Here is an 18,732-nt window from a genome sequence, read left to right as displayed (position 1 = left end):
AAACTTTATCTGAAGTACCATCTGCAATAAACACTATGCTTGCATGTTTTTTAATAAGGTATGCCCCAAAGCCGTGACCTAAAACACTATGGTAACTGACCCAGTATTGGTCTGTGGAGCCCCACTGTTTCTGAAATATTTTGACTCAGATGCTTGGCTTGGAACTTACACAATGATGTATAAAACTACAGAATGTTTACAGTAGTCTATTTATCCCAAACATGTAAGCAACACTGCCAACACAGTTCCTACAAACTGCGTTTTGTGAAGTCTTCTAATACCTCCTGTTATTCTAACTTCCAAGATGTGAATGGAGAAATAAAGGACCAGGAGGCCATTGGAAATGGAAACATAATGGAAAACTGGCAGATTTAAGAATAAATCCCAATATCCATGAGCCTGGAGAAGCGGACAACAGATCCATGCCCCTGGGAAGCACAGAACTGGAATTTTCCCTAGCTGCTTCAAGAATGTCAGTCTTTGAAATTCAGATATTATCAGTCTATCAGAGCGTTACAAGCACGGGAGATGATGTCAAAACCTGTTCCCAGCATTTGAGTGAAAGAACTAATAATTCAAAAGACTAAACAAGAAACATCAAAAAATTAAACAGACTTTCAAGTTCAATGTCTGCCTTGAATGTAATCTTCTTTTAGAAATGTTTCCCTCCCTGAAGGATGTGAGACATGGGAATAATTGGTGAGAGTTTTCAAATAAAAAAAATATAATCACAACTTTCTCTTATCTCTGCCTGTGTTCTAATACAGACACTCAGAAATTTATGGGAAGCACAGCAACTAATTTGTCTGAGAGAGGTAGCAGAGTAAGAAGGAGACATAATAATTATTTCTTGAATGTTGAAGAAGCCTGAAGTCAAACACTCACTGTGAAGTGGCTAATAATTTGAAAATTCAGGTTAGAATTAGAAAGGAATATTAATCCTCTCATTTCAAGCTCTGAGACTTCCCTTTCTTTTTACCTGACTAAGAGTTTCAGCCTACAGTAAACACATCATAAGAAAAATATGTTTATCTCATGAATAAAACAGTCCATCTTGCTATTCATTTTTAGGAGCCTGGAGGCTTTTAGCATTTCTACGCATAAAGACAAAGAGCTCACCCGCTAACCTGAAATTCTTTGGAGACTTTTTGCATACTTCAGCAGCATTTTTCATACACAAAATATGTTAAAAAAATTATCTTTTAAAACAGTGTAGATAATAGGAGGGGAAAAATAGGAGAGGCAAATATTGCCAAGTAAACAAGATAGGTTGTAGCTGGCATGAGTTGGGACACATAGTTTAAACAATCTGGCCTCGATCCACTTATTTGCATGCCACATAATTTTATGATATTTACGATCACTGAACCATGTTGAAAGAGGAAAAGGTTAACATCTCTTTTTTCACTAAGTATGACTTGATACTGAAAGGGACCAAGGAGCAGATGATCAAAGGCTGTCCTCCAAGCGGAAACAAATTCTTGGTTTTCAAAACCCGAAATAATTCTTCAGTGAATTCTGTGGAGACTCCTGGTCATAAAATCTAAATATGTACTGATTTTCTTGCATTGAAGTTTCTGAATTTTTTCTTTTATGTGGACAAGAGTCTCATTCTGCCTTGAAAACTCTACTCTCATTATAATCTGAATTAGACTAATAAGATTTTGCTACCTAATTTTTGCACTTTTAAAAAGTGTGCTCTGAACAGCAGGCTCTTGATATGAATTACAGGCAGATGTGATGTACTAAAATAACTGAACAGAAGAAGAAAAAAACCTAAACTGCATAATGCTGCAGAATTAACACGTATTATACCACTATCTTTTTATCAGTCCATGCTAATTGCCTTTAAGTGACTTCAAGGAACAAGCAATTTTCAAGTGATGAATTCATAGCATTTTGTTTATTTGGCCCTTGTTTTGGGGTCTGCAAGCAATCAGTGCCAATAATAACTAGCGACAGCAATAGTAGTAGTAATAGTAAAACTTTCAGTATTGTATTTAGACTGTAAGCCTGGTTTTCAACATTTCTAATCGCTTACTAGGTGTCTCGTATCAGGACGGCCTACCCACTAGTCCTCCTGGACCTGGGCACCTGTGTGGACCCCCTAGGGCCTGGTAATCCTTTGATTAACTGTTACCTCCTATCCCGGGTGCTGAAGAGAAATAATGATGTTCTACAGGTGCCTATTTCTTTCCATTATTTATAAAAACATCCCAAACAATGAATTTACCTTAAGTGCTAGTCAGACAAAACCAAAGAAAATCAACAGAGACTCCATCACTTCCCTAAACAGTTCCAAGCAGAAAAGTGGGCATTTAAGGCCAAATTCTAAGACATTTTTTACATTGTAAGGTAATGAAGTCCAAGTGAAATCTCAGCATGAAAGCTTTTCTTCTGACTAAATTGAGGTCAGTGTATCACCCACAAATAACCAGTAAAATACTGTTACCCCCATTCAACAAACTATACCTATAATGCAGAGGAAAGTATTGTGATTTTTTTCTTTTGTAATGGACTTAATTTCTTTTTTTAAAAAAAGGGTGAATACAACAAGTCTGGTAATAAAGTAATTTTTTTAGACATTATTTTCCAGTATTTCACTGAATAAGCTCTGTTCCTTTAGTAAAGTGGCAGCTATGTTAATATTATAGCAGATCAAGCAACTTTCCTTGACACTAGCAATACTTAACAATATTCCTTTAAAGTAGGTAGAAAATACACACAGAGAATTTAAATGCAAATTCTGTTAAGAAGTTTAACTGTGAAAGATCAAACACAGTAGCAAAAAAAATATAATTATAGCTATAGCTTTAATTTTTCACCCTCCTTGAGATTCTTAGTGTCAAAAACTGCATGAATTTCATGGGCTTTCAAACCTGGATTACATTTTCTTTGAAATCATATTTCCATGGGATCTCAAGGATAAATAATTTTCATTGGCCTCAATTCTAGCTGTTGGATTTTTTTAGAGGTTCTTGGGTTAATCACAAGCAAGTAATTATACAAATAAAACACTACCATCTACATCCCTACAGCTGAAAGGGAAGTAAATACAAGTAAATCATATGTTACTTTCTTTCTCTCTCAGAGACAAAGAGAAGATCAGTAAGTTCAAACTCAAAAGGTTCCTGAGTGGCTGCAGTAGAGAAAAAAATGCTTACTTCTGTACGGAAGATATTTCTGATGTCAACTGCTGACTTACCGAGTGTCTTTATCTTTGTTATTGTCTGCAAAGATAAGCTGTTGTAGGACACAAGCTTGAACTGCGGCCAGTACTCCACATGGGCCACCCTGAGGGGAGTAACAGGACACTCCATGAGCAAGACAATTTGCACTGTTTGATGCTGGTGAAAACTTTTGCAAGCCGTGTGCTTCCACTCAGGCTTGAGCCATTCTTTCATCTCTCTCTTTCCATCCATAACTTTATAGTGTTCTCTGTTGCTCTCTTTTTTTTTGCAAGCCAATGAAAATCAGTGTTACTAACTGATACTGCTTCCCACCTATTTTTTCTGAAAATGCCTAGACATCTATAATGTCAAAGGAAAGCTTTTTTAAAATCTGTTCAGTGATTATGCAAAAAAAAGAAAGATCTCCTGATCCCTACTGAGCCAGCGTCTACCTTAACTTTCAGACAGAAATCAAATCTGACTGTTTACCAAAGAGTGAAAATAAGCCTTGTTCTTTTACCTCCTCTGAGCACTATGCCTCCCCTCAAGTTCCCAGTTACATCTCTAAACAAAAATTTCGGTTTTATCTATGGCCCTTTGCACCAGGCAGCTATATCACTAGGGAAGAGAAAGAAACGAAGGCAGTTTGAAACTTTCAAATTATTAATGTTGGAACAAAATCACAATTAACTTTAAACTTTAGGGAAAATAGATTTATAGCTGTTTTGAAAGATTGTGGGATACAACAGCAACGTATTTCTTTCTCCTTGCTTATTCCCTGCCACCTAGCCCACCTGATCCCATTGCATGACCAAGACCTGTTCCTATGGATTAACTATATGGCAGAAACTGCTGCACAAGTTGTCCTGAGAAGGAAATGGTATCCAGCATAACTCTCCTTCCCTTGTCACTCAGTTCTCTCCCAGATACCTTGTATCATATTATTTACACAAGTAGTTTGCTGAGAAGACAGAGAAAAGCCATCGTTTTGTCTGGAACACCAATGCATGAACAGAGTAGGCTACACAGGACGCAAGGCTAACATCACAGATACCACAATACCACACATCACAATGGTAATGGTGGGAATCACCCCAACTTAACAGAGGATTCAGCATATTAAATTGTACAGATGCTTTCCCATGTGTCTGTCAGCATATGCCGCCATTCTCAGAAACAGATTCATTCTTAACATTAGGAAGCCCGTTACTTTAACACAGGTCAACCTCAAACCAATATCCTCTATAGGTTGATGTATATGTGCTAGCTTTGTCTACCCAGGGAAAGCAAGAAAAGCAATGAGGGTAAGAAATTATGGGCCACTCAGCAGGTTTTCTGGAGAGTCTGTGTTCTGATTTGAACCCATGCCAAAGTCTACGCTGTTGTTACTCTCCATAGCATGAGGTTACCCCAAGATCGCACTGCTGTCATGCTACAGTTGCAACCTTGATTTCCTCTGTAGACCACGACCAGGCTGTGATGAATTAGTTTAGGATCTGTCAGACTCTCCTCAAAACCCTGGAGGAGAATAAAAAAGTGCAGCCAGCACTGCTATTTTCAAATAGCAATGAGATCAAAGTGATCAGTTTAATTCTCAGGTTGTCCTAAGTAAAAGCAGCAAGCCTAAGGGAATGGGACCTGCGGGTACATGCAGTATGCACAGTAGGCACCCTAGAAAAATAAAGATCCTGTAATCAGAAAATAGCTTAGATATCAATACCTTCCATTTCTTCATTTATATTACACACACACTATCTCTCTATAATTACTTACATAACTAATGAGTGAATCATCTGAAATATATTAAGGAAAAAAACAAGGTTTATTTCAGTCCACCAGGGAAAGCCTCCCAGTCAAAAAAAATATTACAGGAACCATTCTAAATATCTTCTTATAGCACCACAGAAACTTAATGTAGGAGAGAACTAAACAATTGTTCAGCTGAAATGAATTTTGGGAGTGAGGAGGAATATATTAACTCTTTGAAATAAACACATCTAAGCAAAAACTCTGGTTTACCATTCCTGTTGTAGAATTTACAATAGGGAATTTAATGGCCAGTGAGTCGCTAGAAGTGATGAGACACCATTTCTCTAGCAGCAGGGTCTGGAAACATCAAAGTAACATTTACTGTGGACCAGTGAACATTATTACCATGGTTCCTTTTGGACTTTAAATTAACACTTAGTATCTTTTTTCTGCTAGGTTTTATTTAAACATAAGCAGCTTTCTTAGATCATCAGCATAACAAAACATTTAATTAAAGAAGGTAAGTTAATTAAACACCTTAATGACATGTTTATTAGACAATGTCCTTGCCCCAAAGCCTCTCTCCTTCTCATTTCTGTATAGTACATAATGGTCTACTTCTCTCAGGCAAGATAGAGATTTTCTGCATCAGTGCAGAAGCTTGATAAGTGTTTTGCAGAGGCGTTTATTCCTTCCCTAGTCTTTACTGAAGTCCTCAGATCCTTGCTCTTAAGAGAAGAGACCTGGTGCATGGATAGCACAGAAGCATATGTACAAAGTCACTGGGCAGAGACAAAAGCGTTAAGCTGCAACTGAGGAGGATGGAGGACCATTTTTACAATGGTTCTGTTTGATTTTGGCAGCAGCTACAAATCCTGTGCCCTGCGTGTGGTCTCTGGTCTAAGCCTACACGTCAGCCAGCTGAGAAACCAGGCTGACCAACCGCATCCAGCATATAAAGCAGAAGGACAGTTTGAAGCACTGCAGTCTCAGTCTGCAAGAGTCAGGTGTCCAGGCAAGGTTGACAAGATAGACACCAGATGAGTGAGTCTCCCACTGAATGCCCTAGACCAGACACATCTTTGTTAGCATCAAAAATTTCTATGGATTAGGTACAGGCTTTCCAGGCTGACTCTAGTCATGGCATGGTGTTTTTCCCAGCTCTGGTCACCACAGGGATCTGCTGGGGATTTTAGAAAGGGCCACCTGGTAGATGATGCCTAGGAATGGATGAAAATCTTGTTTTAGGGAGGAGCTGGCATCTTGTGCCAGCTTTCCAGAATTACGGAAACATGGCTGCAAAAGAGATGGTCCCACCAGCAGTCCCAGTGTCCCAATGACACTGCAGGGGCATTTGTTCCCTTTTATTTTAGGAATGAGCCTCATCATGTGACCCCCGTATCTTCAGAGACAAAAATCTCCTTGTGATTTCCCAGGCACTTCAGGCAATTCTTGCTATGATGTCCCCCATTTTGAGACAGATCAAGCTCAATTTTAAATCTGTTAAACAATGCATCCACATAGCTTTTTTCTTTTAAACTCCACCTTTGGTTTATGCCCTTTTATTCTTTTACCACCACTAGCTTTCAGCTGAAGTGGCTTCTTTTTCTCCCTATGAATAACTCCCTGCTACACTCATACACATGCACAGTCTCTGTAGCTACTTTAAGGTTCCCTCAGAAATATTCCACCCATCTCAAGTCTCCTAACAAGACTTGACAAGGTGACATCATCCAGTGGTAACCAGAGAAGTTAAAGAAAGAGAAGAGTCTTTAAAAGACAATTTTTTCACTGCTGAAACACACAGCCTTTGTAAACTCAGTGTAAAAAGCAAGATCACTATAAGGAAATCATTTACAGTACCTTTTTTTGCACAATGCCGTATTTTAACTGTGGTATGTTATTAAATGTAAAACTCTGTATTTTCCATTCTTCACTGAAGCAACAAAGACTAGAGCCAAACAAAAGATTTTTTAATTCCTATAAAAAAGAATAAAGAAAAAAGTTCTCATTTTAAAAACAAATCCAAAACAGAGGTACATTTTCTTACAGTAATTTGGAGAAAAGAAAGCAAGAGTGTGGAAGGGTAATGACTAACTCACTATAACCACCCTTTTCTGTTTCATACGTACTGTAAATAGCAACACTCAAATGAAAAGGAGCATTTTTTCCTTTTCCTGCAATATCCCTTCAACTCATAATGCTGTGTGCTGCTCAGCATAGGAAACTGTTCATGCAGATCGTCTGGGGCACGGTTTCCCATGAAAGCATTACAGTATATTGCCTTAAATGTAACAGTGAGAACAGCAACGCCTACTAGTTGTAGTTGCCTAAGCAACTTCATTAGGGAGAAAAGGATCCTGTTGGACACAGTACGGAGAAAAGGCAGCCTGTTTTGCTTGTCAAAGTTCCTGGTATGAGATAAACGTTACTCAAATGTTTGACTGCTGTACATCAGATGGCATATCAGCACATGCCAAATTCAGATCTTGGTCCTGAACAACTGCAAACCACGACTATTCAGGAATAGCTAAACTGAAGAAATTGTATTCATGCTAAAGTAAAGCTGAGTAAATAAGAACAGACTGCTCAGTGTTTTTATAGTTACTTGGACCTCTTTGATCTAGAAATGCAGTTGGAAGACTCTCTCATTATCTTTTCTGTGGTTTTTTTTTTCCTCTTCTGTCTGAATGGGAAGGAAAATAAAAGTATTTAAGGGTTCCATCTCTGCTCAAAATAAGGAAGATAAGCAAGGGAGAAACAGTGATAAGGGGAATAAGAAACTTGTTCTGAACCACTGTCAATTTAAAGGACTGGAGACTAAGCACATGAATAACTGACTAGAGGCATTAATAAAATAATACAAGCTTCATTAATTAAAGTTATTATCTGTGCTGCAAGTGGGCTGATGCACGCTGGCATGCTCTTCTGGTATTTTTCTGAATTTTGGACAGGCATCCTGACATTACATTTTCACCTGAGTACCAAGTAAGGAATATACTCAGGAATTAATACACACACAAACATGCAACACAGAGAAATCCATTGCAACTCTGGCTAACTTAACTGAAATAACATTCTCACACATCTATTTATATTTACCATCATAGTTAGTCTTACTTTTGCAAGAGAAATATCAATTGCCTTTGATACTACTTGAAGCATATTCAGTGTTGAAAGATCTTGGTTTTTACCAACTTCTCCGGTTGTTTCTTCATCCCCAACATCAACTGAAAGGAAAAAAACCCAAACATATAATGTGTTGGATGAAAAAAATTGCTTTCTCCAGCAGGCTCAGAGCCAGGTGGTCATCAATATGACAATTAACACTATCTTGTCATCCATCTTTATAAAAAAGAAAATATAGTTTTAGCCAGAAAGGACAGATAAAAAATACATGAGCCACCCTTTGTTTGACTACTTCTTAATGACTTCTTCACACAACCTTAACCAAGAAGTTAACAGCAAATGCAATTATTCTGAATCAACTAAGAGTTACAAAAGTGACTCGTGTACATGGTTACAGCTGCTCTGAAGAATATGATGGCAAAAGCCAAACTGAAACTTGACATAGCTTACCTAATTCTAGGACATCCTTCATCTGGTCTTCTTTATAGCAAGAGGATGTTGGAGACTTCCTACATTAAAAATAATCAAAAAATGAATGACCAAGCGTTCACTTTTAAGAGAAAAGTTGTTTGAATAAACAAGAAAAGGAATATGCCCACACAAAGATATAAGGGGTGGATGGGCGTATGTATGTGGAGAGATAATAAAAGATGCAGATAGATAAAAAACACATTCAATGGCTTTCACCTTTAGCTTTTAAAATGTTCTATACAAAGGACCTCAGCCTCACTAACATTTTTGTATAAAGAATTAAATTGTGTTAAAGCAAAAACATTTTCAAAGGAAGACAGCCGAACTTCAGGAGTTCATCAGGAAAAGCAGCCAGCACGGAGTGACACACTGCAGTTGATTCAGGATTTCAGTCCTGTTTCACCATCAGCTTCCTTTCATTTCTGTGATTTCAGTATATGTCAGGTCCTGCAAGTTCATATACAGGGGCAGATTTTACACTGCCCTGAATTTCAAGTGAGGCTATTCATGTATATGTGATCCTCTGAATTCGAAGGATCAGGACATAAAATAAAACTTACATCCCTCAGGGGGATCAGGATGAAGTTCAAGTTAGTCATTAAACTACTTGAAATACCTAAATAATATAAGTGGAAATAGGTGATAGACTGGCTTCCTTTACCAGGGTAATTTTTTAATTCTCTAACAGGTAGCAGTTGTTCAATTGCCCTTGTGATTTAATTGTATATTACATAAATAACAGGCTAAAGATTCATATAAACAACTACTAAAAGGACTAAGCATTTAAACTTGGCTGTGAAGTCAGAACTTAAATAGAATGGTAGATTTTTGGAGATGAGATGGGTTTATTCTTCCTGTTGAATTTGTACCAAAATGAATTCAGAATGAAGGAAAAGTTTCAAATAACTACTGTAAAAAGATGGTCTTTTTATTTCTTTTTTTTTTTTTTTTTAAAGAGCAATACCGCATCATTGGCCTTTGCTTTGGAAAAAAGGTATTGCACTGACAGTCCTTTCAAAAACAACAAAAATAGTATGGAATTATTTCCTCAGCAACATTCTTTGTATGCACATTATTATTGTAGCAACAACTGCTGTCATATCACATACTTTCCATTAACTTAATTTCCTTTTTCAGTGTGTGTGAAAGATGAATAAAAACAGAGCACAGACATATCACACTCAGGACTTTTACAGTTTAAAAGCATTTTGGCACCTTTCTCACTGATAGTCTTTGATACTGTAGAAAAGAAACACGGATTTATGTAATGAAATGTGGATGACCACAATTCAGAAAAGATAGAATGGAAATGAATCACCCATGTTACCAGCAACTTGAGGTAAAAATAACTAGGATGCCCAGCAGGTCAATATAAATAAGAGGACTGAGAGCAAATTTGTATAGTGGCATAAGTAGTATTGAGCTCTCACTGAATATAACAGTACTTTTAATGTGATATAGAGTTTAATATAGTCGACTGTGGGTCTTTCTGCTTACTACCTGCTAGTATTTTCATCTCTCCTGGTCAGGGAAAGGGTCTCAATGACACTAAATTTGCCAAAGAAAAAATGTTTTTCAGTCAATGCACTCATGTCACTTAACTGCACTTAGACATACCCACAATCCACATTTTTGTTTTAACTGAGATTGCATGCTAGTTGTCTCTTGTTCCTAGAGAATAATGTGTTTCTTCCTAGGTCAACCCATTTCAATCTAGTTTTTCAAAAACAGAGCTCTTAACACTTAAGAATGCAGCAGTACAAGTTACAGCATCCTATCTGGCCTCAGTTGCTGCTTCAGAAGGGGCTTGAGTTCTCCTATAGGTGCTATATCGTATCTCCTAGCTTCATTACATGTCTTGGATACCTTAGAGTCTCAAATAGCACTCGATGCCTATGTTTAGGCACGGTAAATCACTCCCTGCATCAAATTAACACCCTTGATTCATTGCTGTCTCAAACACTTCTCCTCGATAGCATTTCATCTGAAAAGATCTAGAAATTAAAATAAAGTCAACTATGGTACAATTCATATACAGCTCACCTGGCACCAGTTTTTATAACATTATTGCTTTCTGGAAAGTCTCAAAGATTTTGGTTCTACACCCATTCCAGGAAGAACCAAGCCCGGGATGCAAAGTGCTTTGAATTCTCAAGGCACAAGGAAATTCCCACCAAGCTGAGGAAAGTGCTGACATCAAAGATTGATGCAGGGTGTCCTCTGGTTAAGTGGGATATTTTTGCAGGTGTAGGTTCCCTCCTTAAGGGGAACTTGTGTTTCTCAAAACACTGTCAGGACATTTATTGCAATTTCCATTTCAGCAGATGGTTACTGTTCCAGGAAAATTTATTGTACGTGTAAACCCATACAGTTAGAATACTTAGGCATGGGGAAGTCATCCATCATGGCAGAAAAATGGGTCAGGAAGAAAATATGTTTCATTTTAAACATACTATACAGTACTTTCTCTAAATATTTGAACATTCCTATCTGATCTTCATGCATTGCAGAAATCTGAATTTACGCAGAATAGCTGAACTAACAGAGAAAGCACTTCTCGGCACAATAATGCGTGTACATTCCACTATTTCCTATTTATACTACCATACACGAGGCCAAATAAACAAAGGGGCTTAAATAAACACTGATCATCAGTGGCTTTAAGATGACTGGTGGTAAAACTTATTTTCACTCCCTGATTCCAATAGCTTTTCTTCTGAACATATATCTTTTCTTCATAATAATTTAGTGTCAGAAAGATGCCTGAAAGTCACAATGCAACCCTCCAGTCTTGTGCTGTTATGCCATATACAGACATATATGACATTCTTGGGACAGTGAGTAAGAGCTGGAGAGTAGGTAAGAAAAAAATTAGACTCTGTTACTATTTGCAAAAGGATAAACAAGGCCATTATATGTGACGCAGCTTGCCACTGCTTTGGGGCAAAATTATAAAAACAGAATTTTAAAAGCAATTGTAAAGATGAAAAGGAAATGATCATAATGAATACCAGGTAATATATTCTATGGGGAAAAGACCTTGTCAAGAAGATTTAATATAAATTCTGCAATGCTTGCAAGTCTGGTTGACAAAGGTAACAGATCTCATACATTTAATTTCTCCAACTGCTTTTTTAGTTAAGTGCTGCATCTGATTTGATTGGCACATTAGCAGTATGAAAAATTAATTCATGAACAATAGCTCATTGACAGATATAAAAAAGGTAATGAAAAAATTGCCATTGAAAGGGTCTTTTCTAATAAGCTCACACACAAATTTGCTTTTGTCCTGCTGAATTTTAATAACTGTAGTGACAATTCAGGAGAAAACTATATCTTTGCTGGGAAGGTTTCTATTTAAAAAAAATACGATGATAATCACAGGTTGAGCTACAGGATGGTTTGAACTGCATGAAGAGTTGGGCTCACCTGAATAGAATGCTCTCTCATAGGCAATGAATTAATATTTATCTCCAGCTATAAAAATCAGGTCTGCTGTAATAAAAGTATAGCTCCTTTATTCATACCGTACTCAATCAAAGATTTTTTCAGTGCAAACATTCCCACACTGGAAATTTTAGGGAGCACAGTACACTCATGACCTGACCATTACATCAGCAACTCAAAACAGTTGCCAGCAAAATAAACAAGTATCAGTAAAAGAAACAGGGAGCTAAAATTCCATTAAATAGACTTACAAGACACCAGCTAAGAGGACACTAGATAAAGCATTGAGAAGGGTTCCCAGACTTCAACACTCAATCAATTCACATCAGTGGAGGTGAATACAACCCTCCGTTCTGTTTGTCAAAAGTAAGTACCCCACTCTGTTGGTGTTGGCCTTCAATTTTTAGGCCATTTGTTTTTAAAGATGTGAAATTTTCATGGCTTACATTTCCTGTCGGAAACTTTCAGATTTTTAACAGTCCAAACCACTGTAACTAAGAGATGTTAGCAAAATAAATTATCTTCCTGAATGCTAATATGAAGTGTTAAATTGGAAGAAGACAAAAAGCTTACACTGAGGAGAGGGGTAGTCTTCTTATCTCATTTTATTATAAAAAAAGTGAAGATGGATAACAGCCTATTGGTGAGCACAGGTACTGCAGAGAGAGATTTTACCTCCTGGTAAGGAAATCTTAGGGGGGACAAAAATTCCTTGTTCCTACCCACAAACAACTGATCGGTGTTAAGGAGCAGGTAATTCTATGCTGCTTCCTACTGTGCTCCCCTTGCTCATATGTAGACACGGTGAAAGGAAATGGTGTGAAGCTCTACAGCAAAATCAGATGTATAAGATCTGTCCTTGCTTTACATTTGAGAAAATCTGGAAGCCCTTCTGTGTTTGCATGAACAAGGCAAATTCTGAATTGACTGAATGTATTTTAGGCAATGAGCCGACATTTCCAGTTTTACGTCCTTTCCAAAATAAAGAAATGATACAGAAGCCATTTGCCATTTCCAGTAATTGCAAAGTGCTTCTTCCTATGGAGTGCTGGAAAAATACTAAAGGGCAAATGGCAGCACACACAGATGTTATGTCAAAGGCTCTGATGCCATAAATCCACTGGCACGAAACAAAGTCACAATAGTTACTTTTATTTTAGATTTTTCCGGTCCAAGCATTATGTTATAAAAGGTTTATGCAACTCCAGATACTTGAAGGTTTTCACCACCGAGTAATTTGCCAACTGCAATCTCTCTCTCTCTCTCTCTTTTTGTATATGGGCTAAATTCATATTCCCCAAAGATGTCCCGTTTTGTTTGACAGACATTCTTCGATTGTCAATTGTAAGAGTCAAATAAAGATTTATTCCCTGGCTGGCAGCTGAGCTGACACACTCCAGGAGGGTTTGGTCAGTCTCTCAGGGAAGGTGCCAACTGCACTATTCTTACTGTGCTTCCTGCCTACAAAGCCACACCGAAGCATTGACGAAAGCTTGAGATGGACGCCATGGGCTTCTTTCGTGTGGCTTAAGGACAATGCCTGGTGCTACGCACAGATCACAAACAGACAAAGATGGAAGGAAACATGCAAAGGTAATTACTATTAGGCTGCTCCAACTCTGCATTCCTTTCCATTCTTTTATCTGTAATGTTGCACTCTGACTAAACTCCTATTTCCTAGAAATGCCACCATTCCCAATACATCCTCTTCCTCTCACAGTGGGAAAAAAATTAATGAATTCCTCAAACATTGCTCATACACGCCACATGTCACTGAGTGTGCTGGCATATACTGAAATCAGTTGTGTCTTCTGACTGATTTTAAACAGGCCATCTGAGTTCAGACCTCATTTCGCAGAACAGGCTATCAGATGATGAGTACTTTTAGGAACTGCTCAACATCTCACAGGATCAAAACTTTACTACTTACCAGAATGGCAGATATTATTTTAGACAAAGCAATCTCATCTGACACACCAATTTTGTATACAGCAGTGAAATATTACAGCCCACTGGGCAAACAGTACAGAATTCACTATTCCTAGAAAACCTATTTTTACACCAAAATGCATAGTAGAAAAGTCTGGAGTCAATGATAACTATTGGATAAATAATGTACATTACATAACTTTGCTGGAACTATTTTTCCTTTGAGCTGGAAATCCAATTTTATTTTAAAAATACAAATAAAACTGCAATGTTGATTAATAATCTTTATGAAATCTGACATTCATATATTAACCTTCATTAGGCACTGTATTTTCCTGTTTCAGTGATAACCCATATTTTAAAGAGGTTGGCTGCTTCGGCTCTCTTATTTCTACCATGAGTTCAGAATCACAGAATAGCTGAGGTTGGAAGGGAGCTCTGGAGCTCACCTAGTCCAACCCTCTGCTCAGAGTACGTTCAACTACAGCAAGTTGCTCAAGGCCATGACAATCATGTTTTGAGTATATCTCCAAGGATGGAGACACCACAGACTCCCTAAGCAACCTGTTCCAGCTTTTCAACCCTCACCGGAAAAAAATTCCTCTATCACCTGTGTCAGGAAGCTATCATCAGTGCAATCCAGAAACCTCCTGGATTCCTTGTGCTCTGCTTTGTTGCTTTTGCTCACAGAGGGAACATCATATCCTGCTCTGGACTTGCTCAGAAACTCATGGCCAACATACTCTGCCAATGTTCTAATGTAAATCAGCACAGCTTGTGGCCAGGCATGATGCAGGATAAAAATGTATGAGAGGATCTTGGCAGTTTTAGGCATTCAGTCATGTATAACTGACAGATATAGGCTTGGTGTTCACAGAGAAAATAAGTTTGTTTATTCCTGTTAATAACAGAAAGCATGAATATTAGCCTTTAAGGACTGTAACACTTTCAAAATATTATTTTGAGAGTCTCAGATATCTAAAAGAATACAAAAAAAAACCACCAAACCCCTGCATATATTTTTAAAGGACTTAAAGGATTTCTTTGAACACAATTAGTATTTTGTTTTCCTCTAAGGATCTCCTAGCTCCATTAAAGTGAATTTTCAAGGACTTTTTGTTGAAATATATGAAAGGGAAAAGGCAGGAATTTTCAGTAACACAATGAGTTCACCTGTACTGGTCTCCATTCAGGATGCCGAAAGCCACAGGTGGTTCAGAAAGCAAAGCCAAGACATTCACTGCTTGTCAGTCTTACATAGAAATGCAGGCAGTTGAAGGGAGGTATATTTTCTATAGAAACACACACTGCCTTACCACAGAAGATTAGGCTGACTTCATAATTATACTATAAAGGCCATTTTGGAGGAAAACAGACTAAAACACTGAGGAGACATTTTGCATTCAATGTGCTCGAAACTGAACGCAAGAAGGCATATGCCTGTGATAAACTGCAGTGACAAATATGCTAGTGTGATTTTATAATGCTGAGCATCATGCCATGAGCAGCAGATGACTGTTCTTACCCTGTATTAGTGATAGTCCCAGTGCAACAAACATAGAACAGTCCTTACATACATGGAAGAGATATAAAACAAATCAATAAAACCTAACAGAAAAACAACAGCAAAATTTCGGAGCAGGAAAGATAATAATACAAGCAGATGATACAAGCTTTGGACAAAAAAAATGCCTAAAGGAACATGAAAAATATTTAGAAGTATTTTAACAGAGGCAAGTATGCAGCAAGGAACAGAAAGATCAGTCAAAAATCAACTTCAGTTATGGATAACAGAGCAGAAAAAAAACAAATGCAAGGTGAATATAAGGGAAAAATTCCTAACACTAAGGACTGCTAGGCACTGGAATATATTCTCAGGGGAGAGGTGTCACTTGAGTCATTTAAGACTGGACTAGACAAAACCCTGGAAAAAGTATTACAGCAAACATACATATATATAGTAATGAATAATCTGCCACAGACACAAATGACCTTAAAAAGTCTTTTCCATCTGTAATTTCTAAGATTCTATGAAATATGAGTAATGTTCCACTAAGGAACTTGGTATCTATGGCAATTCTTTAACCCTACCCTATTTGTGTTAGAATGCGGAGCACTGCTAGAAAAAGGTTTATTACCAAATAATGAGTGATATTTTGGGAATCACTAAAGAGTGCCCAGCTAAGGCGAACTCAGTTGAGGACTATTGCAGGAAGAGAAATTCTGGCTCTGAACTCACTGGCATTTGCTTTTCTTGTGGTAGAGATGAAGTGCATCAGAGATACTTGGGTTTTGTTTGGAAAAGGCATCTGAAGCCAAGCTACACAGTCATAAAATAGTCCCTACTGTCTGAAATATCCATCTGTACTGGCAGACTTCTGAAAGGAAACTACTAGCTCACATTTAGTTTGTAGCCAAGACTGATGGCAAGGCAAAGAAGGGTATGGCAGATGCAATTAGAAGAACCGGATAAGTAGGGTGATTGTTCACAATGAAAGGATGAGTGCAGAATCAATTATCTTCCTTGCTCCTGAAACTGTGTGGTAGATCTCTGCCTTTGGACAATGGGATCCACTGCTGTGTCCTTTTGCTCACTAATGGCAGTGGGAAAATTTTATTCTGATGTAACAATATTCCCATTTCTTTTTGCCTTTCTGATAGCCATTCCCTTTTAGTTTCCCAGAAACTGGCAGCATATCCTTAACTTCACGTCCTGATTGCTAAGTCCTTTTGTTCTCTTGGGTCTTTGATTCCAGTTTTACACTGTCATTTTCTTTCATTGCTCTGATTCTAGTTTCTATGCTATTTTTCTTGAAATTGGGGTAGGGAGGGTGGTTGGCTTTATACATGAAAACTAGAAGTTCAAACATCGCAATACGTTCTTCTAACTACCAGAAATGAAACTGAGATCTACAGATAGTATCTGCCCATCTAACTCAGCATAAGGTGGTTACACTACATTGCAGAACTGCCCAGTCAGAATGCAGCTGGCCAGCTCAGATTTACTCGTTTAGAAACTATTCAGCTGAGAACTGGAGGGTTTCCATATCACTACCTCAACTTACATTGATAGAATTAAGGGGCATGGAAAATTAGGAGAGCACTTAAACTTCAGAGGCTGTATAAGCAACAACTGTAGTATGTCTCTGTAGCTGAGACAAAAGAACTGTTTCTCAGCTGCTGTGAAGTGGTTTTGCTTGCCTTTCCCCAATTTTGTTTGCTCAAGCTGTGAAACATGGTTAAATCTTGACCTTCTATCACCATTTAGCCTTCCCAAATAACTCATTATTCACCATGGTTTTTCTGGAAAAGCAATAGAAAGATCACTTCATAAGTGATCTGGATGATGGGATCAAGTGCACCCTCATGAAGTTTGCTGATGATACCAAACTGAGTGGGGAAGTGGACACTTTGGAAGGGAGGTCCACCCTGCAGGAAGACCTGGATAGGCTGGAAGAGTGGGCTAACAAGAGCCTTATGAAGTTCAGGAAGGACAAGAGTAAGGTCTTGCACCTGGGAAAACATAATCCAGGAGTGCAGCACAGGCTGGGATCTACCCAGCCACAGAGCAGCTCTGTGGAAAGGGACCTGGGGGTCCTGGCAGACAACAAGCTCAGTATGAGTGAACAGTGTGCTGCAGCGGCAAAACAAGCCAACAGGATGCTGAGTTGCATCAACGAGGGCATCACCAGCAGAGATAAAGAAGTCATTATCACACTCTACTCAGCGCTTGACAGGCCACACCTGGAATACCGCATTTAGTTTTGGTCCCTGCCACACAAAAAAGATGTGGACAGACTGAAGAGGGTCCAGAGAAGTGCCACAAAGGTGATCAAAGCACTGGGAAGCCTGCCATGTGAGGAAAGGCTGAGAGAATGGGGTTTGCTCAGCCTAGAGAAAAGAAGGCTTAGGGGAGACCTCATCACCATGTTCCAGGACTTAAAGGGTGGCTACAGAGAAGACGGAGGCTCCCTTTTTACAAGGAGTCACATGGAGAAGACGAGGGGTAATGGGTACAAGTTACTCCTGGGGAGATTCTGATTGGATACAAGAGGAAAATTATTCACAATGCGAACAATCAGCCATTGAAATAATCTCCACAGAGAAGTTGTGGATTCCCTGACATCGGACATTTTTAAGATTCAGCTGGACAGAGTGCTGGGCCATCTTGTCTAGACCGTACTTTGTCTAGACGGAGCTTTTGCCAAGAAAAGTTGGACCAGATTATCCTTAAGGTCCCTTCCAAACTGGTATTCTATGATCCTATGAATTGAGAAATTAAATTAGCTGCTGTTTGCTTACAGCTGAGGATAAATGAAGATTTGCTGCCACCTATATGTATATTGCTTTTTTTTTTTTTTTCTGGATTAATTAAAAATAAAGGAATTCTTAAAAAAAAAGAGGCATATAGGTTGCATTCACAATTACATCTGAGTAGGCATGCAAGCTCTACAACATATTATACTTTCTTTATGGAATAACTCCCAGTGACATGGAAAAGAATACAATCATGACACAGAGACCTATCTGACCCAACAGAACAAAAATTTCCGTTCCCGCTGTAATACAAGGAAGAAAATAATTCTTTTGTTCTAATTCTTTGTGATCGTTATGCTACCTTTTCTAAGGAAGAATTCAGACATCATATTGCCAGGTTACTATGTAGATAAATGAAGATGCAGGTGAACAAATTGTTCTTCACCTCTTTCTGTGATTAAAGGAATGTGGTGCATTCATTATGTAATGACAATGTCAGCAAGGGGATCAACATTAAGTCCAGAGTATACTGAAAAAATAACTATTAAAAGTCAGTATTTTATTACAGTTACGAGCAATT

The 18,732-nt window shown here is 38.1% G+C and overlaps 1 protein-coding gene across 12 annotated transcripts in view; it reads right to left on the bottom strand.

Annotated features, from left to right (window-relative positions):
* Positions 1 to 18,732, bottom strand: part of MINDY4 (MINDY lysine 48 deubiquitinase 4) — an 82,522-nt gene that overhangs the window by 49,929 nt on the left and 13,861 nt on the right. For all 12 annotated transcript variants that reach the window (XR_012834225.1, XR_012834226.1, XR_012834227.1 and 9 more), the window contains 4 exons: positions 8,499 to 8,557; positions 8,040 to 8,149; positions 6,783 to 6,899; positions 3,206 to 3,294 (listed from right to left, as the gene is read on the bottom strand). Coding sequence is in view for 8 of the 12 variants with exons in the window: in XM_075746769.1 (XP_075602884.1) it covers positions 3,206 to 3,294; positions 6,783 to 6,899; positions 8,040 to 8,149; positions 8,499 to 8,557 (375 nt within the window). In the remaining 4 variants the exon portion in view is untranslated. The remainder of the gene's footprint in view (positions 1 to 3,205; positions 3,295 to 6,782; positions 6,900 to 8,039; positions 8,150 to 8,498; positions 8,558 to 18,732) is intronic.

Source organism: Balearica regulorum, chromosome 2 (assembly GCF_011004875.1).
Source record: "Balearica regulorum gibbericeps isolate bBalReg1 chromosome 2, bBalReg1.pri, whole genome shotgun sequence".
Classification (NCBI taxonomy): Eukaryota; Metazoa; Chordata; class Aves; order Gruiformes; family Gruidae; genus Balearica; species Balearica regulorum.
Note: the sequence above shows the minus strand (reverse complement) of the source record. Positions and strands in the feature narration are given on the sequence as shown.